The sequence below is a fragment of the Thamnophis sirtalis genome, unplaced genomic scaffold, assembly GCF_051295495.1.
Source record: "Thamnophis sirtalis isolate CommonGarterSnake01/CBP01778 unplaced genomic scaffold, rThaSir2_p1.2 scaffold_5, whole genome shotgun sequence".
NCBI classification, from domain to species: Eukaryota; Metazoa; Chordata; class Lepidosauria; order Squamata; family Natricidae; genus Thamnophis; species Thamnophis sirtalis.
In genome coordinates this window covers 58383002-58405245 of record NW_028261385.1, presented here as the reverse complement: position 1 = coordinate 58405245, position 22244 = coordinate 58383002, and the positions used below count along the sequence as shown (strand labels likewise).

Below are 22244 nucleotides of genomic sequence, written 5' to 3'. Positions count from 1 at the left end.
ATCTAGAATTCAAGAAACTGGAAGCACTAAATTGTATAAATGGCACAAAAAATAAATTCTATTCAGAATGGAAAAATGTTGCTGGCAATGGTACAAAGAGAAGTCATCTCTCTTCACTGCACCCATTGTCAAGAGACTTCAGAGAAGTCTTACAAAAGACCTCATTCTGATTTGACCCATCCTGAAAGTTCCTAAGTTTTGTTCTCCCTTTGTTTTCTGCTTCTTTGTTGCTTTCTGCTTCCTGTTAAAACAATGTTACTGTGTTAAAGAGAAGGGGATGCTTAGGAGTAATAGCTTAAACTGACCCAAGTAGCTCATATTCCAGAGATTGGCCCGGGGTTGAGCAGGACTTCTGAGAAAAGATTCCTCAAAAGCATTCTGGAAACTATCTCTGCTGGAAGAGCAAAACATCCATTTTGGGGGGAATAACACCCTCCTTCTACAATGCTTTCTTGAACTTTTTGGACCAAAGGGAGCAGCCAAATATTTTCATACCCTTCTTTTTCAAGGAATTATTGTTCCATTTCCAAGATCATTTTGCCAACAATGGAGTTCTGGACATGGATATTTCTGAAACATTGGGGGGGGGGGGGTTGGGGGGACGACCTTCCCTTGTTCCTGTGTTTGCAGCTGCCAGCTTCTCTGATCAAAGCTGAGCCAGTGCTCTCAGTGACATCAGTGGCAAAGGATGATGTCTTGAGCCTGACAGATAACTGAAGAATCGTTACGAAATCCCGTTGTGAGTGTCACAGAGAGACTCACAGACCCTGACAAACTACCACAAGCCAGTTGTGTAGCCTAAACACATTTCTTCCAAACTAAGGAAGTGAAGGGCAACAACACCAAGTTTTACTGGCAATCAATCCGATCCGTCTTTTTATGTTTTTATGGCAGTTGCTCTCCGAGGGTCTACAAGAATTGCGATAGGAAGCGGTGGCAACGAGCGAAAGCCTCTTTTTAGCTCCTTCGTTGGGTAAGAAAAGAGGATGCCAAGAGCCGTCGGAGAAGGTACCACGACGCGGTACTCCTGGGACTGAGAGACTGACTGACTGGCGCCCACCTCCTCCTCCGTCAGTCTTCTCCAGCGCCCCCTTCCAACTTCCCGGCCTCAGCTCCTTCTCTCGCATCCCGGTTTCCCAAACTTTCCCCCCTGCTTTCAGCCAATTACCAGCGCCGCGCGGGCTTTCCTTTTCCATCCTCCGCCCCCACCCGACTCTCGGCGCCCCCTTGGCTCAGTCTCCCTCCCGCCTCCAGTGGGCTCCTTTCCCACGTGTTTGGCGCGCCGCTGCTGCTCCCCACTGACAGGCAGGCAATCGCCTCCCCCTTGCCCTTTCTTTCCTCCCTCGCCCAGCCGCGCTTTCCTCCTCCCCTCATTCTTCTTTCCGTACACCGGATCGCCGCCTTTCCTCGCTCCTGGGGCGGCAGCAGCGTAGCAAGGAGTTCCTGAAATTTTTGTTTTTGCTTTTTTGCCGCTGGGTTCGCCGCCCGGGTGAAGTTGGCTCGTGTCTGCTGTGGTTATTAGTAACTTTAATGTTTTATTTTTGTGGCGGACAATTCTCTTTATTTTTTCTTTCTTTGCAAAGAGTCGTTTTGGCTCCCTGAGGATTCTTTTCAGTTAGTGTAAAACGACTGGTTCAGACAACGTTTCCCGCCCTCCTGCCTTCCCCCCCTTTCCCCCCAACGGTTCCCTCGAAAGAAACTGGAAGCCTCACTTGTTGCTCTAATTTTTTTTCTTTGGGGGTGGTGGTGAAATTTGCGCGCTTTCCAGTTGCTCAGGAGGAAAAAGGGGGAAGGAGGGAGTGAGAAAGATGTACCGCGGAAGGCGAGCAGCAGTCCCCTTGACCGCCACGACCCGCAAAGCGTCTCGCTGAGGGGGCGGAGGGCCAGCAGCAGGAGCGTCGCTCGCTTCGCAGAGGAGGGCAGCGGGCGAGAGAGGAGCAGCAGCGGGCGCTCCCCTAGGAACAAGTCGGACTCAGTGCCGACACCTCAGGAATTCCAGCCGTCCGCGATGGGGAGACGGCGGGCGCTTTGCCTGCAGCCTTATTTCCTTTGGCTGGGGTGTGTGGCGCTGTGGGCGCATGGATCCTCTGGGCAGCAGCGGCAGGGTCGTCCGGCGGAGGGTGCGGATACTAGCCGCTACTCTATCTTGGGGAGCCTGGAAGGAGGCACAGCGTCCGCCGCCGCCGCCGCCAACCGTGTCCGCAGGAGAGGCCAGCAGGACGTGCTCAGGGGGTAGGAAAGCAACCTTTGCTCGCACCCACGTCCGCCACAGGTAGGCCTGTTTCCTGCAGACAGCAGTGGAAGGTAGTATAAACCTGCGCCTGGATGGGATCACTACAGACGGCAGGTAGGGAGTGGCATGCTGAAATGTGCCTTCCCAGGGATAAAACCGACTAATCCCTGAGCAAAGATAAGGAGGGGACTAGGACTGTAGTCTACCTACCCTTCTTGGCTCTGCTGCTATGCGCAGGAATGTCTTGGCTCTGCTCTCTCCGTTCCACTTAATGTGACCCTCCATCTCTGAAAGGGTTGTCTGAAGTGGTACAATTCAGCCACAGGTTTTCTTCCTCAGCTGCTGTTTGGGGGAAAATAGGCCACAACAGCAATTATGTAGTTGACCACATCTTTTAAACTTAGATATGAACTGTATAGGCCTTAATATCTGAAGGTAACTCACAGATAGAATGGTGCTGTCATTTTTTTGCTTCTGTAACACTTATAACTAGCCATCTTCCACCTTTAAGCATTATTCCACAGTACCAATATCAAGATAGTATAGGTACTAATTTTGTTCCTCCTTAAACAAAGGAGGTTGTGACATAGATTGTAGAATAGAGAGACACTTTGTCTTTAATCCCTTATGACCTTCATCTATTTCTAAAACTTTTCTTAAACTTTCCATAGCTTTAGGCAGGTAATTCACCTGCTTGAAATACAATGACCATCTTCATTCTTCAGCCATGTAAGCCTGTTGGCCATTGATCAAGTCTATGTTTTAGGTATATCCTCATTGACTAAAATGCCATTTCAAGATTGTAGTCTTTAAAGAGACAGCATACTATTTTATTCTGTGTCCTTAAAGACTAAAGCAGTCTTGAAATCTACCAGTAGTTACAGGCTTATAGTCCATAAGTCTGTTTTGATGTCACATTTCTACCAAATTATGTTTTTACTCCTAAACCCATTGTCTTTCTTTGATTTGATTATTAACCTTCTCAAGAACATGGCTAGGCCTACATGATACAGGAATGTCTATGTACCTAACTACCTCAGCAACCTGTGTCCAAACAATTCATTTACCCACAGGTAGCATCAAGTCTGGGGCAAAACCACATTGTTTAAAACACACTTCCACCTTGCTTCGCTAACAAATCTGTATGTCCAAAACTGGATTGTACTTAGGTTTTAAATAGTTAATTGTTTGAAGTATTGCCATAACATTGGCAACACTTCACTCAGTATTTGTGTGATTTCATGACAGAATCTTGCTCACAAGTTTGAATTGGAAGTTCCATATATAATTTCCTTTCCATTATTCCTATTTGCTTGTTGTGTTCATTTTAATTGTGTTACAACAGCCACTTCTTTATTTTACTTGTTTTCTCAGGTAAAATGCATCATATCTTAGTATATCATTCCCTTTAAAACTTTTAGTCTAAATACTTGGCAGGTATCTCAGTTTTCCTTTTGAACACTGCAATATATCATTTCCCATATTTATAATTGTTACTCCTTTTTAATTTTAATTTTGCTCCTTGTTGGAAACTTTTCATGTGTCTTGAGGGTCTGGTGTAAAACTAAAACTAAAAAAAAATAACTCAGGGGTCCTTGGTGCTTTCTGAGCTTAGTTGTTTTCTTGCAGATGTTTCATTACCCAAACTAGGCAACACCATCAGTTACTTTTCTAAAAGCTAGTTGAAAACAACAACTGGCTTTTAAAAAACCAAACATACATAATATGATACCAGCAAGAGTACCAAATGTAGTGGATATTATCAAGTTTTAAAGGGTTTTGGTATAGTAAAGTTGAAGAATCATTTCAATTAAACTTGATAAAGATACATGCTTTTTCAAATTTAAGGGGAGAAACTTAAAAGTGCCACTATATAAAATGTGTGACAAATCCTTTCTATTTTAAGTCTTTGTAATGGCTTACTTGCATACCAGTTTGATAGATGCTGTAATTCTTTCTCTTGAGATAGAAATGTTTTGTCAGATGTCTTTGATGTTTCACTCTTTAATAAAAATAAAGTATGCATGGATTTGATCCATTCACAGAATAGTTTAAAATGGAAAACATATTGCTCATCTCCCCCTCCTTTTTTTTTTTTGCTAAGAAGCAAGTTATTAATTTTTAAAATAATTAGTAGGAATCTTTTTTTTAGACATATAAAACCTATTTGAATTTGTCTGTCATTGCTATAGACGATACTTTTTTTTAATTCTGTGGAGCAAATATTTGAATGGCTGTTCTAAATGACCTGTGTTTTTGTGTATGTATTTGTTTGCATGCAACAGACCAAATGTGTGTGGCTCCAGATTCCACTCCTACTGTTGCCCTGGATGGAAAACACTCCCTGGGGGAAATCAGTGTATTGTTCGTAAGTGTTCTGGCTTCAGATTTGCAATATTGATTTTTAGTAGATACTTATATTTAAACAAAAATATGAATTTATACTACAGTAGCTGAATTGATAAATTTAGCCTTCAACTTCGAATTTAAGAAATAGCAATTGCTTGACAGTTTTTAAAACAAAAATATGGGCAATGTAAACTAAAGTTTAAAAATAATGTGATAAAAAAACTCATTTATGAAATTCATAAATAATATAGTACATAAATGATATGAATTGGTTAGGATATTTGTATTTTTGCTGTACTTAAGTTATAATAGATTTAGATTAGATGTGATAAGCGTATTTTAATAGCTTATCAGTCTTGTTTGGCCAATATTATGTGACTACTTGGTAAAATGGTCTTGGTAAAATGGAATTTAGTTGTTCTATGCCTGGAATTCACCAAGATAGACCTCTACAATCTGTGGTTGAGATCATCTTTCAGCTCTAGAACATTTGAAAAAAAATATGATAAAAAGTATTGGGCAGAATATTTTTGATTTCTTCTGGTTTTTCTATTGATCTACTATCTATAGATAATATATAAATTATATCTATGTTGGGGTAAATTGAATTTTATTACAGTGAAATCCTTTGTACGTTTATTTACAAGTAATTCTTATTAAATACAATAGGGACAAACAATGGAGTATATTAAATTATGAATATGTGGTTGCTCTCCTTTTTTAAAAAAATTGAACACAATGGATTGACTTAGGTCAAGGCCACTGCATGGGTGGGGGAAGTTTTTCGCCACAGCCTTTACCTTTACTATTCTCAAATACATGAAGATTAAAATCATTGCTTCCAGTGAAACTTTTCACCTCTATGTGCATACATACACAAATGTGAATTTTCAGAAATGTAGAATTTGAGAGGATTAGTCTTCTTTATGTGGTGCTGGTTTTTGGTTGACAAATAAAAATCCCAAAAGCATTTCTGTGCTACCCAATTAATACATTGTGTAAATAGCCTGTTTTATTGTTCATTGTTGTGGTTATCAGAGAGGCCTACCAGTTATTCCACCCAATATAATAACAATTCATGAAGCAAATACTAAGCTTATATACTACCACAAACCTAATATTGTCCTAAATCAAATAGCTAAAATCACACATGTACAGTGAGGCATAAATCTCAAATAACCTTACAATGTCAATCAATAAAAGAGACAGATCACCAGGAAAGGAAAAAACATGCAGGCCAGTGCAATGCCATATAACAGACTCTAATCTACTAAAAGTACTCTCCGTCTTAAGTTATGTTCATCAGCTTGCACTACTATGTTTTAGCTTCTCTGTTCCCTTCAGGCATCTGGATATGCTTTTTAAAAAGTGTCCCAAAGATGCTTTTTCAAGAGGAAATGAACTTTCTTTGTGTTTTTCCTTGAAGACATTTTGCTTTTCATCCAAGAACCTCCTTAGATGAGAAGCGAAATGCTAACCTTTGGGTCAACCATGAACTGGATGACTGAGAATCTCCATAGACATTGATGAAAGTCAGCGTTCCAAATATCATGCAGAATTAAATCAGAGTCGAAGGCAAAACTATGCTTAAAGTTCCAATTTAATAAGGCAGGCATGTTGGCATCGTTCTGTGGGATTCCAACTCTGGAAGTTACATCAGAATCCCACCCAGTTAAAAGTTTATGATCTTGCCCCCAAACCCAAAGTCCATCACATGGTCCAATCTTCTTCTTCCACCCTGGCGTCTACGCCTAACTGTTTCCAGTCAGGTGTAAAGGTTTGGGAGAGAAAAGTTAACTTTGAGCTTCTAGGAAGGAATTTTTTATTTTGGAAACAACACATTCTACTCCTTGCTAAATCCCCCCCCCTTAATAAAAGTATGGCAGGCCAAAGATTCTTAAAGGAACCGCTGCAGGCCTGACAGTCGAACACCAATTATCCAGAGTTTGTTTTCTAACAATAGTTGTACCACCCAGAGTGGAGATAAAGGATGCCTACCAGTTAATAAAATAAAAATAGAAAAATGAGGGAGATGGAACCTGATGGTTGCCAAGAAAACTATCTATGAGCATATGTAAATGTTATATTCCAGGTATAGAAACAGATTCAAATCATTCATTCATTATGGTGACTTGTCTTTTTTTTTTTTTTTTTTTGTGGCTTGGCATTGCCTTCTTCCTAAGGCTGAGAGAGAGTGACTGGCCCAAGGCCACCCAGCTGGCTTTGTCTAGAAGCAGGGATCAGAACTCATAGTCTACTGGTTTCTAACCTGGCATTTCAACTACTACATCAGCCTGGCTCTCAAGATAGATTTGAAGTACAGCCTTTCTACAAATGTCCATAATTTTTTTCCGCCAAAATATCAGCCTTGCCAACTTGTTTGATGGCATTACTCTGCTTAATGTGGCTCTCATTGTCTATAGCATTTAATTAAAATATCCCTGTCTTAAGGGTATTTTGAAATAAAACTCTTTGAACTAATAAATTTCTTTTGAAGAAGTAAAGAAAGAAATCAACTGTAAAGAAAGGATGTATCTATAGTATGTGTTCATGTATATAGTTTGCAAGGGGCAGTTAAAGCAGAATTAAGATCTCATTTTAATATTTTATAAATGTAGCCAGTTAACTAAGAAAAATATATTGTTCTTTGAAGTGAAGCTAGAAATGCATTTGCAATTAGTGCATCTAAACAATGTCTAAACCTAGCATATCTCAAAAACACATGCTTTGGTTGGGAAAATAATACTACTGAAGGTTGTTTTTTTAAAGATATCAGCTGGAAAGCAATATTTTAGTCCTAGCTACATGCAAGAATCTATCAATAAATCTGTCAAAGTAGCAATCATGAGATTGTGTGGAGAAATAAAACTAGAATTCAGATAAATGGGAACTGATTTCAGTTGACTTTCCCTTTCATATCCCACTTCTGATAGAAATCTTTTCCTCCTGAAGGTGTTCAATGGGAAACTTCCATTGCCTATCATTGATTTTAATAGCAGCTTAGGGTAGGCTTATTTGTAGACATTCCTGCCCTACTGATCCCCATATCTCTCAGTCTTAAATTGTCTTGACAATAAAAACTTGATATCCTATTTTTATCTATATAGATGATCTGGATGATTCTGATTTCTATATCGACTTTGTACTACCCGTATATAATTTCTTTGGAGAAGAATTTTGTGTGCTTTGTCCCACACTGAACATTTTAAAGATACTGAATGAAGACTATTGTTTTCATTCTGTTTGTTGAAGCATTAAATAAATGAGAGCAAAATAATAAAAATTCCTAATATAATTAAGGAAAATGGCTACATTCTGTAGTTTTGAAACTTTAAAATGTATGTTTTATTGTTTGTTTAACAATGTAATATTGCAAGTCATCTAATATATTATTTTTTCCACAGCAATATGTAGAAATAGTTGTGGTGATGGATTTTGTTCTCGTCCTAATATGTGCACTTGCTCCAATGGACAGATATTGCCAAGCTGTGGACCAAAATCTAGTAAGGCTTAAATAGCATCATTTTCATTTTATTATACGTAATAAAGGCATTTGCTGTTTAAGGTTAGAAGGATTCCATTTATTCTGGGATTCTGTTTAAAAATAGATAAATAGTAAATCCAGTTACTGTCTTTTGAAACTTCTAGTATCTGTCCACAGTTTTCCTACCCTTCTGTTGTGTCTCTTCTGTTGCATGTTGGTTACCCATACCTAAAAGCACAAAAAGCTTAGCACATTATCTGGGTTTGTTCACAGATAATGCTGGGTCAGGATATAATGTTAGTTTATTGAAAATTTTAAATAGCTCTTTTCGTATAACACAGTAATCACTAAATCATGATTGAGAAACAATCATGTGGATACACTGTCAGAAGCAAACAATCTGCTTTACAGTATGTAAATATGGATGAACATGATCTGATTCTAATTCTAATTTCACTGTTTACCTAGTTTCTTCCTAGATCTATATGTTTGAGTGCAAAGAACTTTGCAAGCAAGATGTTGTTGACTTTTTGCTGTTTAATTACCTAAATAATAGGGCTGTGCAAAGTTTCAAGCCCTTTTTTTGTTTTGATAGCTTGCATGAAGCACCCCTTTGAAGTTATCTCATCGACTATATCCCTTTCCCCCTTCTTATAGCAAAGTGAATATAGTTTTACTTCCTGTTGTTTTGACCTCATTCATTTTTGTTTGTGATCATTTACAATATCCCGTTGTTTTACTGCATTTTTATATTGGTTAATAATTTTTATGAGCCACATTGTTTTTTTGATTGAAAAATAAGATATCAATTGTGTTATGTGGTAAACAACTTGTATATTCAAAATTGCAATAACATGAGTTTAGATTGTGTTGGAGTGAACTTAATTAAACAAAGCGGAAATTAGTGGAAATCAGAATGATAGAGTTTTAAAATTAAATGAATGTAATAAAGATAAAAAAAAGCTTCAAAGCATTAATAGAGAACCAATTAAAGATGATTAAAGATCAAGGTAATGTAGTCAAAGGAATTAGTGGAGGAAACCATATTCTAAATATAAAAGAAAAACTATAGTTGGGTTGAGTTTATTAATGCAGAATTCAGATACTCTAGTGTTATTTTGGCAAAGAAATGAAACATTGAAACAGCATTTGAGAAACAAAGAAATAGATGAAATGTGTTAAGGACAAATGTATATGTGCTGAGGAAGAGTAAGAAAGAGACATTAATAGGAAAACTGCACAAAAAAGCTGAACAGATAGTCCCCAAAGTTATACATACAGTAGCATTTATAAAGAAACATTTATTAATTTACATCCTGCCTCTATTGTTTTTATAAATAACTCAAGGCAGGGAACATAGCTAATACTCCTTCTTCCTCCTATTTCCCCCACAATATCAACCCTTTGAGGTGACTGGCAAAAGTCACCCAGCAGGTTTTCATGGCTAAGACAGGACTGGAACTCACAGTCTCCTGATTTCTAGCCTGATGCTCTAATGACTATTAGTCACTTATACTAGAAACTTAAATCAGTTTAAAGTGAATTCTTAGGCCACAAAATGCTAATAGATATTAAAGTTTACATGATGTATTTTAATGATTTAATATATATATAATTGCATTTCTCAATATTTGTGTCCCTGCTACCTAATATAAAATGACAATTTAATGCACAACTAATTGTCTATATTTTTCTGTAGTACAACAGTGTAACGTCAGATGTCTGAATGGTGGTACCTGTCTAGATGACCAATGCCAGTGTCAAAAAGGATATATTGGCACTTACTGTGGGCAACGTAAGTAGACATTTGGCAACTGTGATTTATTTGAATTATTCCTGTCATGGATGTAGCATAGGTATTTGCTTAGTCTTCTGATATTTTTGAATGGCTGCTATTTCATCTGGATATGGAAATTGTGAATTTAGTGCATTATTCATCTGTTAGGTTCAATGGATAATCATGAACAAACATGTATTATGTAGATAGGGTAGTTACAGGGAAGACATATTTCTCTCATGTAATTATTATAAAAATACAGAGAGGTATTTATAAGAAGCAGTAATAACATTAATTGTTTAAGCACCATTAGAATTGTGAATTAAAGTACTGGCAGTAAGTAGGAATATTTTGAATGAATTTTTACATTTCAAGGAGTCCTTAATTAAGCAGACTTTTTAGTTTATATGTAAAAACAATAACATTGTTATATATTTTGTGTTTTATGTATATATATCATCTGAATTTCTGCTGTTCACTTCAAATGCTACAGCCATGCTTCACATTCTGGTGTTTTTCAGAAAAAAAATGATAATAATAAGTACTTAATAATACTTAATAATAAGTCCTGATGGTTTGGTTTTGTCAATATGGCACTGTAAAGTCTATGCAACAGCCTTTTCTTTCAGAAAAGTTTTGGCATGTAAATTACATTAAAATGCCTCAAATGTTAAACTTATGGCACTCATACTCTACATGTAATCTTCATTTAATGTCTACCTACCTGCATAGTGAAATAGAAATGACTACAATACCTACATGCACTGCTAATGAATGTAATAATTGAAAAGTGATTGTTGTCATTTCTTTGGAACATATAAAGCCATGTATAAATAAGTATAATGGAAGTTTGAAAACTCTACATTTTATAAATTACAGACTGAAGCAAATGACAAACTGTGACTTAAGGAAGCACAGGGAAATTGGAGTGTTTCTTCATTCACTGAATTTACAGCTCAGTCTCTGAAACAGCTAGTAATTGATAACTAATGAAATAATAAAATGCATTTTTCTCTTAAAGGATATAAAATTTAAAAGTTTCCAAAAACTAATATAGGTGGTGCTAATCTGGTAGCAATTAATTTTGTAGAATGTACAATATTTTCTGAAGTATTTGCTTAGCTGATTGTGTAGAGCAAAGCAACTTAAGGAATCTACACTAGAACATTTAGAAACTTCTTTCTCATGATATTATTAATATTTGTAAACAGGACCTATAAAGTATATTCTAAAAATGTGAAGCCATGGTTGGATATTACCTCAATAAATAGAACATGGCTCCAAAGTCCTATACTCCCTCTTTATATTATAAATTCAATGTTTCCTTTCGGGTTCTTAATCAGTCATTAATTGCCCTTAGACCGGATTTTAAGAGCAAGTTAAAATTATAAAGCAATAATTTGCAGGTTCTGATAAGTGGTAAATAATCTATGTACAAAAATTGAAAAGTTTTGTAGAAGTGATGGAGCACAAGAAGAAGACTGGGAGATGGAGCTTTTTTTTTTTTAAATCAAAGGATTGATTTTGTTTCTGAAAAAAATTCTGGTTTATTGTTGTTGGCAACTTGTTCCTTAGCTATAAGAATAGAAATATATGATGTAAGCAAAATACAGTTATCTATTTCTTGTCTCAGAAGATCCTGTTTTATATCTGTTGCTCTTTTTTCAGCCTTCTTTCTTTTCATAATACAGTATTTGTATTCCCACTTCTTTTATATTAGCTGTTTCTGCTATGTTTCTCTACTAGTTCATTGGTTCTGATTAAACTATGCATCATTTCATTACTTTGTTTCTTACTGTTATATCCTATTTTTGCTGTTTTGAGTTGGAGCACCATTTTTAAATGAAAAAAGTACCAAAATTCCACATACATGGTCTTAACAAATTTGTGAATTGTCATTAATTTAATTTATCAAATTGATTATGACCTATTACACCATTAGACAGGACAGTTTACAGAATTCTCAAAAAAAAAAACCCATTAGAAATGCATAAAAAGACAGCCTCAGACTAAATCAAGCAGAACAATAAACCATACAATGCAAGAAGGGCCCCATATGTGCATTAAGAAACACATTAACCCAGGCCTTGGAGCAGAGCCAGCTCTTAGGGACTTTGTGAAATTCAGGGAGATTATTTAAGGGAAGAGAACTCAATGAAGAATCAACATGGTTTGTGTTTAAAATTCTTGTATAGTGGTGTTACAGAAGAATGGAATATCCTAAAGAAGGGCATGGCTGATTAAAATGAGGTCAGGATAAAATTATATTGTAACATTTTGTGGCAATTCCCATTTGGAGTCATTGAATTTTAGTTCACAAGTATTTAGAGAGATAATCTTTAGATTATGACAATATAATTATTTGTTACATAAATTGTTCAGTTGCTGCCATAATTCACTGTCCTACTTTATAATTTATTATATAAAAAATAATTGTATGGTAATTACCAAACAGCAATCATTCATTCAATGAGATCTAATTTCTTTTTTCCATGTTTAAATAGTACCCCCCCTTCTTTCTACTTATCTGTTCTGTTGGCACAAGAGAATGAATGCTTTCAATAGCTGATCATATGCTGTTTGAGCCTTTAGTTGCAAAAATTGCCTAAAATACTCAAACCAAATAACCTTTAGCTTTTTCTTGAGGAAGTTATAAACCTGTTATAAATGTATCTGTTTTGTAACAGTGAAATACAACTATTACCTATGCATCATTTTTTCATACTTTGTAGACTATTGGAGCAATTGTGCATACTGCAATGAAGGATTAATTTTGAATTTATAGGCAAGTATTGCCTTTTTAAAAAATGTCTTGGAATTCAACATGTCTGCTATAGAAGTAATACAAATTTGTCAAGTTCTGTTATTCAAGTTTAAATAAGCTAACATAAACATACTTGGAAAAAAACGGATGCCTGTTCAAAATTTGTATTTTTTTTTAATTCACACAATTACACAGACCATCTGTGAATGAAAATGTGTTGACAATTTTAACACTGGTTTCTACATATACTTAGGACTGTTTGTAAGTTTACATTTTTAGATTTCTGTATATTCATTAGTTTTACTCACCCTTGCTTTGGAAGATTTTACCTTAGTTATTAATGACTACATTGTGCCAGTAAGAGAAGAAATGTATTTATTATATTTTTATGTATTCAATGCAGGAGTTTTTCAGGTTGATTAGTGTGTTATAGAAGAGTAAATATAAAAATACTAACAAAATAATACAGTAAGCAATGAAATATATTTATTTTATTAATAGATAACAAATTAAATCAAAGAAGCATTAAAATAATGCAATTACTCTGATACAAAAGCATATGAAATAAAATATATAAATACAACTATCCACGTATAATATGGACAGTGTAATTTTTCACTCTCTTTTTACAGATGACATACATAATCCCAAGGTTTTGTAGCCTCAAAACATATGATAGAAAAGTCTTTAAGCTGTTGCCATTATTTTTTCAACACTGTAGATGAATTATGTTGCTTTTTTTTTTTTGCATTTTGATCTTTTCAACACAATCTTTTCCTTAGTTCCCTCACTTTGAGTATTTCTTGTCTCCTCTAACTATCTGGATGTATGTTTTCCCCCCTTCTTTTCCCAGACACTGTGGCACTGCAAACAAATGTCATGTCCCTTGAGATGTCTTGATCTGCAAGAGAAGGGAGTGGGTTCTGCTGAATATAAATGCTTGTTTTCTTAGAGGCCAGGTCAAAAATCTTAGGCAATATAGAAAGCATAACAAATGGTGCTTTAATCGTTGTATGGTAGAAATTCTTACTCCAGACAGATGTGTGAAATCCTTTATTTTAGAAAATCCTTTCAGGCTGTACTTGGCACATGTAATTTCTTTATGTTATATTTAAAAAGTGATATATTTGAATATGAATTTCAGTGAAACTGTATTTTGATATTTTAGTATTGAAAACAACATTTTAATGTAGCATAACATTTCTTTCTTTCTTTTCTGCTACAATTAATAATTGGTTTAAAACTGTCATACATCAATTTTTTCTTTGATTATACAGCTAACCTCTGAATAAGTAGTGCCATTTACCTAAATGTTTTTAAGACATTGTGGTCATGTTTTGGAATAGATTTTCAATATCTATTTAACATTCAAATACCTTCTGATTTCTCCAGCCATCATGTATGACCTTCTTTCTCCCAAAGCTTTAGGCACAATGTATATAACTAAACTTGTCATTAAAGCAAATGTCCTCCACCCACCCATCCTTCAGGTTCATGAGAGCAATTAGTCATTATTTTTCCTTTCAAGAAGTTATGCTTAGTATGAGGGGAGAGAAAGCCATGGCAATCCACCAGTTGTTGTTTTTTTTTCATTTGTCCCTCATTAAAATTGTAGGGACAACATCTGCCAGTCATTTTAATATGGTCATGAGGAAAAACCTTAATTTAGATGTTCCTCAAAAATCCATTTACATTTTCAATTATGCCTTGTCAACACCTATTGCAATGACACTTGTATTGGTTGAGGGCAAGTACAAGGTATCATAGCTTATTTTGGACTCATCAATGAAGCTGTGTCATCTAGTGGGATGCAGGAATCATGCCTTTTCTGATGTAGTACCTTTCTTCTGGAATGACAACTGGCCAGAGAAATCTGATAATGTTCAACAATTAAATACTTGGCAAAGAATTTAAGCCTTGTCCCAGGCTTAAAATTGTATGAATTAGCTAATTAATTAATTAATACAGGCACATTTTCCTAATTCATTTTCTTCTAAGCCTTTTAAATTAGGAATAATGATTATTGTGACTATCTAGATTTTTAATAGTCCTCAAGTGACTATTTTCACTTTATTATAGACATATAATATTTTTATTCAAAAACACAGCTGTCTGTGAACATGGATGCCAGAATGGAGGTCGCTGCATTGGGCCCAATCGTTGTGCATGTGTATATGGATTCACAGGCCCTCAATGTGAAAGAGGTAAGAACCACAAAATCAAAATGAAATGTACCCAAAATATGAATGTTAAGTGCTGTAGTGCTAAATAAGAGGCATGCGCGATATCACTTCTCTTTGCAAGCAATTAGAATAGCAGTTTTTAATATGATGTTGATATTACTCCAGTTGGAAATTTAAGATTTTTTTTCAAAGAATCGGCAGATAGCAGGGCCCTGTATTTCCGCTAAGCAAGATAGTAGAGTTGTACAATAATCTGAGCATTGGGAATGGATCAGCATGCAGGTAATCCTCAACGTATAATGGTTCATTTAGTGACTAAAGTTAAAAACACTAATGACGATTGCGGCACCCTCGTGGTCATGTGTTCAAAATTTGGGCATTTAGTAATTGGTATGTATTTATGATGGTTGCAGTGTCCTAAGGACATTTGATCACTTTTTTGCAAACTTCTGATAAGCAAAGTCAATAGGGAAGCCAATTCACTTAATAAACGTCTTACTAACTTAACAACTGCAGTGATTCACTTAACAAGTGTAGCAAGAAAGGTTGTAAAATGGGGTAAAATTCACTTTATGTTTTGCTTAGCAACAGAAATTGTGAGCTCAATTGTGGCCCTATGTTGAGGATTGCTTGTATTAGTAAAGATATAACTGAATTAGAATTCTTAATGCTTGGTTAGTTTATGGTTCAGTGTATTGTACCCCATGCAGGATAATAAAGAAGAGGTCTTAGCTTTTAGCTTTTGGTTAGTTTATGGTTCAGTGTATTGTGTCCCATGCAGCAATCCAAACTAAAGAATTCCTGAGAAACAACTACTTATATTTGTTATTTCATATCTTATGCTCCAGGATAATAAAGAAGAAGTCTTAGCTTTTAGCTTTTGGTTAGTTTATGGTTCAGTGTACTGTGCCCCATGCAGCAATCCAAACTAAAGAATTCCTGACAAACGACTACTTATACTTGAATATATCTTTTGGAGGAGCACAACTCAATTTTTATATAATTGATTCCAGTGCTGAATTTCTCTTGCTACCAGAAAATCTTTCATCCTGTTCAAATGGAATCTGCTTTTCTGTAGTAAATTAAGTCTGTTATTTCATATATTATATCCAGGATAATAAAGAAGAGGTCTTAGCTTTTAGTGACATTCCTTGAATAATGTCTCATACACCATGAACATTCCTAATCCATCAATTTCTCTTAACAGAATTTAATGTATGGTATTAATAGATAATTTTGTAGTGTTGACTGCCAAATTTCATTCTACTGTTTTCAGTCTATTTCTATTCAAAATTCATTATGAATTCTACTTTCTTCTACCATCTTAGTTATCCCTCCCAGTACTGTGTTGTCTGCAAATTTTGTAACTTTTTATGTCATCTAAATACAGATAGTTCTCAACTTACAACCACAATTGAGCCCAAAATATATGTTGCTAAGTGAGACATTTGTTAATGAATTTTGCCCCATTTTACCACCTTTCTTGCCACAGATCCTAAGTGAATCACTGCAACTAGTAAGTTAGTAACATAGTTGCTAAGTGAATCTGGCTTCCCTATTGACTTTGCTTGTCAGAAGGTGGCAAAAGGTGATCACATGAACCTGGGACACTGCAGCCATCATAATTATGAGTCAATGGACAAGTGTCTGAATTTTGATCGTGCAATTGTAGGGATCATGCAATTTTTGTAAGTGTAAAAAATGGTCATAAGTCACTTTTTTCAGTTTGTAATTTTGAACCGTCACTAAACAAACTATTCTAAGTTGAAGACTACCTGTAGTTAATAAAAATGTTGACTGTTAAAGACCAAACACTAGACCTGGTGGCATACATACATACATACATACATACATACATACATACATACGGGGCCATTTTGGGGAGGTTTGCAAAGTGCAAAAACCTTTTTTTTTTTAAATTTGCCTCTTCAAAACCTTGGTGCGTCTTAGACTCCGGTGCTTTCCTAAGTACATTTTTCTATATAAATATTTATGTTCATTATTGAACTGTTGGCTGTGGTTAGCTCTATTTCTGGTGTAAAAGACATACATTCTGGGAGGTTTTTTTGAATAAAACCTAGAACAAAATGGAAATATTCTTTTTAAACACAATGTATCTTATAAATATAAATTTGTAAGTTATAAATTTCATTTAAATCATGAGAAGATACAAAAGGTAAAGGCATTTTTTTTCATTTTAATTTGCTTGGGAAAGTAAAGGTTTTAAATAGGTGCCAGAAAGATTGTAATAGAGATGCCAGATACATTTCTTTAGGGAAGACATTCCACAAGTGGGATGTCACCCTCAAAAGCTTTTTCTTTAGTTGTTTCTTGGCTAGTTTTCAGTAAGCCTTTTCTTGCATTTACTTATATTGGCTGCTTGTGACTCAATATAATTCAGCCCAGTTACGCATCTTACTATAAAGAAGCCACAATATACACGCCAATAGCAATCATTAAAGATTGCGAAATATTTCTTTATCATTTTGTTTTTCCAGTGTTTCAGATTGCAATGCATGTGAGCATATATATATTCTATATGTTTGTTTCTATGTATCATTTTAAAGTAAATAATTGGAATTTCTCAATTTAAAATACTAGATATTCAGTACTCTTTATTGACTTTTCTGTTCATAACATATATTTTACCAAAATAAGATATATTTTAACCAACTTAAGGAAACTATTTCATAATAAATTTAAGAATTGTATATGAACATAGTTTAATGAGTAAAATAATTATCCTTACATGACAATGATACTAATGCTTACACTTGAAACATTTTTTGTTCCTCAAGTTGTATATCTATATTCATAATTATTATTTATAATCCTCTAATCATTCTTATTTATCTTCTATAAAGCCATCTAACTCTTTATGATAAAGCTGAAGACAGTGCTTAGTGGGATCTGCATAAGTTGAGTAGAGTGAAATGTCCTATTATTTTGAAGTGTGTGTGTGTGTGTGTGTGTGTGTGTGTTGCTGATTCATAATATATTTACAATGCAATACAATAGCAGAGTTGGAAGGCACCTTGGAGGTCTTCTAGTCCAACCCCCTGCCTAGGCAGGAAACCCTATATCGTTTCAGATAAATGTCTGTCCAACTTCTTCTTAAAGACTTCCAGTGTTGGGGCATTCACAACTTTACTGTCAGGAAATTGTCCTCAGTTCTAAGTTGCTTCTCTCCTTGATTAGTTTCCACCCATTACTTCTTGTTCTACCCTCAGGTGCCTTGGAAAATAGTTTGATTCCCTCTTCTTTGTGCCAACCCCTGAGATATTGGAACACTGCTATCATGTCTCTCCTAGTCCTTCTTTCTATTAAACTAGACGTATACAGTTCCTGCAACTATGTTTTAGTCTCCAGTCCCCTAATCATCTTTGTTGTTATTCTCTGCACTCTTTCTAGAATCTCCACATCTTTTCTACATCATGGTGACCAAAACTGAATGCAGTATTCCAAGTGTAGCCTTACCAAGGCATTATAAAGTGGTATTAACATTTCACGTGATCTTGATTCTATCCCTCTGTTTATGCAGCCTAGAACTGTGTTGGCTTTTTTGGCAGCTGCTGCACACTGCTGGCTCATATTTAAATGGTTGTCCACTAGGACTCCAAAATCCCTTTCACAGTTCTACTGTATAGCCTATACTGTACCTGTCCATTTTGTTTTTGTTGCCTAAATGTAGAACCTTACTCTTTTCACCATTGAATTTCATTTTATTAGATAGTGCCCAATGTTCAAATTTGTCAAGATCCTTTTGTATCTTTAGCCTATCTTCTGGAGTGTTGACTATTCCTACCAGCTTGGTGTCATTTGCAAATTTGATGAGTTCCCCATTTATTCCCTCATCCAAATCATTGATGAAGATACTGAAGAGTACTGGGCCCAAAACAAAGCCTTGGGGTACTCCACTGCATACTTCCCTCCATGAAGATGCAGTTCCATTGAGGACTACATGTTGAGTGTGGTTGGTCAGCCAGTTACAAATCCATCTGGTGGTGATGCTGTCTAACCCACATTCTTCTACTTTATCTAGTAGTAGGTTTTTTGTTTTTTGTTTTTTACTTTATTTGTATGCCGCCCTTTTCCCTGAGGGGACTCAGGGTGGCTCACAATTCAGGGGGACGGGAAGACAAACAAGTTACAAACATGAAGACAGTACATTGTTAAAAAAAAGCACAACAGTCAAGGTTATGGTCTACCTTATCAAATGCCTTACTGAAGTCCAAGTAAACTATATCGACAACATTCCTCTGGTCCACTAATTTTGTCACATTATCAAAGAATGCAATAAGATTAGTCTGGCAGGATCTGTTTTTGACAAACCCAGGTTGGCTTTTGGCTATTACTTTGTTTGCTTCTAGGTGTTCACTAATTTGTTGCTTGATTATCTTTTCCAGAATCTTTCCTGGTATTGAGGTCAGGCTGATAGGTCTGTACTTTCCTGGATCTGTTTTTTTCCCCCTTTTTGAAGATGGGAACCACATTAGATTGGGCTTTTGTAATCTCATTTTTCAAAATTTCCCAAGTTTCTTGAGTTGTTTTCCCCTTGAGGATTCTCATCCATGGAATTTTTCCCAAGCTCTTTCTAAGTTTATAGAAATTAGCTCTCTTAAAGTTCAAGACTCTAGTTTCACTTTGTTCTACTACTTGTGTTTGCATAATGTTGAATTCCAATATTGCCCCCAGGGTTCCTGTGGCTTCAACACCTTCTATCATTTCCTCTCTGTTAGTGAGAATTAAGTCCAATATGGCTGATCTCCTTGTTCCCTTCTCTACTTTTGGGAAACAAAGTTGTCTGCTAGGTTTGTTAGGAACCTGTTGGATCTTCGACTTGGTGCAGAGTTTGTTTCCCAGTTGAGGTCAGGGTAGTTAAAATCCACCACTACTATTTGTAGGTGCTTTTATTTATTTATTTATTTTATTTATTTTATTTATTTAGCATATATTGACTCTTGGAATTTGTCAGTATGGTGAGGAGCATTTTTTCAGCTCTTCTGGCTTTTTGTCCTTTGTAGTTGTTTATTTTGACAGATGGACATAAACAATTCCAGTCAGAACCTATCCTTTCCCTTAATCAATTTTACATATGGACAATATATATATTCCTTAAAATCAAAGATTCTAGGGATAACCAACAGAGTAAGTTTTGTGACAAACAGAAAAGTGCTAGAATGAGCTGCTGCATTAAATTAAGCACTACCTAGTTAAAAAGTCAGTAATTCTTAGTATACCTGGAATAGAGTTACTAGTTCCCAGTATAATTTGCATTGCTGTCCTTACTCGTGTATTAGAGGACTGAATAGCTGAAGAAGGAAAGAAAGCCTATAAATGTTTCATGTGATTAACAATCTTCATTCAGTCCATTAAGTTTTAATTGGTCCATCCATATTGCCTGGAGAAGGCTTTAGGTTACGTGTTCAATCTTGTTATAATTTTATGGTGCATTCAAGACTGGCCATTAGTAAAAATATGATTTTTCCCATAATTTTACATTTCCAAAACTTTAATATCTATTAGTTTTTTAAAATGTATATTTCAATATAATATTAAAAGTGTTTTTCAAATGAAAAGCTAAAGAGAATAACGTTAGGAAATCACATCCACATCCTCAATTTACCAGGACACTCTATGGAACTTTACAAGTCTGGAAGCTTAGCTAGTCATAAAAAATAAATGAAGATTATTCAAATGGTATAATTCAGTAAAATGAATAACCACACAAAAGGGAAATTGAGACTGAATAACCCAATCTGATAATGTGACCTTCAATTTATTATAAGACTAATAATCATGGGAGATATCATCCTAGGAAATATATCCATGTTGGTTTGAATATATATATATAGACATCATCTAATGATGGAGGAGAATGTATTTCAGTAAAGTTATTAATTGAATTTAACTCTTTTTTAAATCAGGAACGGGATAGAAGGTTAAAATAATCTGATTACAATTGTAAAATAGATGTTCTTTAATTACAAAAGTAAAGATATAATCCTTTATTTGTTAAATTTCTGGTCTTGCAAATATTTGAATAATAATATGGCTATACTGTGTTTTTCCCCCCTCAGGGGATAACTTTTTGAACATGATCATTTTCTCAAATACATTCTTTACCTGAATTATTTTTAATCTGTTTACATTTGTGTGTGTTTTCTGTAAATTGAAATAATAAAAAAGCAACATTTTGAAATTTGGCATTCTGTCAGTTGTATAATGTATCTCATAATAGGATATCGTATAGTAGAGATTTTTATTAAACCCTTCTATTATTTGAAAAGATAGACAAGGTGCTCTAAGACTAGAGTTTCACTTTTAATATTTTTGGTGGTTATAAAAAATATTTTAAAAATCATGCCCTTGGACCTTAGAGATCAGTGGTTTATTGGGACAAGAGCATTAATGGGGAACAGATTATTGCATTGGATAACAGAACTAGATTGAAAAATTCTTGTGTGTTTAAACAGATGGGATGGAGGGACACTGCCTGTATATTAAACTGTTTCCTTTTAATTTCCAGATTATAGAACAGGGCCTTGTTTTATTCAAGTCAACAATCAGATGTGTCAAGGTCAGCTAGCTGGTATTGTTTGCACGAAGACACTTTGTTGTGCAACTATTGGACGTGCATGGGGCCATCCTTGTGAAATGTGCCCTGCTCAACCTCAACCATGTCGTCGTGGTTTCATTCCAAACATCCGCACTGGAGCATGTCAAGGTGAGCAAAGTACTTTACTAATGTTAAATGTTTTCCTGCTGTGAAATATCTTAGAATAAATTATTCCAGCCAGATGATATTTACTCCTGTTTGTATACTGTTTGTGCAAGTATCAAGTACTTATTAGGTTGCATTATGTCACAATAAAATGAATGTCTTTGGGAAATATACTACAAAGAAAACAAGAAGCAAAAAAGAACTGTATTGTGTATTTGTTAATTAAGACATGAGTTTAATTTCTACATTGAAAGATTGTACAGTTTTCTTGGATATTAATTATTAGGGAGGTTTCAAATGCAAATGATCCATTGCAGGTTCTACCTACGTTTTTGAATTTGAAACAACTTTTTGCATTTGAAATTATCTCAATCATTTTGGATATGCTTAAACTCTATTTTGAATTCCTAAAATTTGAAAACTGGAGCAACTATTTTGAACTTAAAATAGTTTTATTAAATTTTTTAAGAAGTTTGAAATAGAACATTACTACACATTATCAGATTTCCATGTATTAAATAATTCATGTTTCCTTAAGAAGTAAGATAGAGACGCAAATGATGCTAAACTAAAACATGATTCCATAGTGAACATTTACTATGCAACCATAACTCCCTAATTATTATTTTTATATGCATTAACAGGGCTAAAAAGTACAAGACAGATTGCGAGATATCCCTTTGAGGGATATTTTTGGCTATATTTTATTCTAAACATAATAGAAAATACA

The 22244-nt window shown here is 35.0% G+C and overlaps 1 protein-coding gene across 1 annotated transcript in view; it reads left to right on the top strand.

Annotated features, from left to right (window-relative positions):
* Window positions 1-2008: 2008 nt before the first annotated feature.
* The window catches only part of FBN2 (fibrillin 2), a 123978-nt gene continuing 103742 nt past the window's right edge, over window positions 2009-22244 (top strand). The window contains exons 1-6 of the mRNA XM_087715879.1: window positions 2009-2232; window positions 4519-4601; window positions 7987-8085; window positions 9766-9861; window positions 14716-14811; window positions 21320-21517. Of these exons, the coding sequence (XP_087572005.1) occupies window positions 2009-2232; window positions 4519-4601; window positions 7987-8085; window positions 9766-9861; window positions 14716-14811; window positions 21320-21517 (796 nt within the window). The remainder of the gene's footprint in view (window positions 2233-4518; window positions 4602-7986; window positions 8086-9765; window positions 9862-14715; window positions 14812-21319; window positions 21518-22244) is intronic.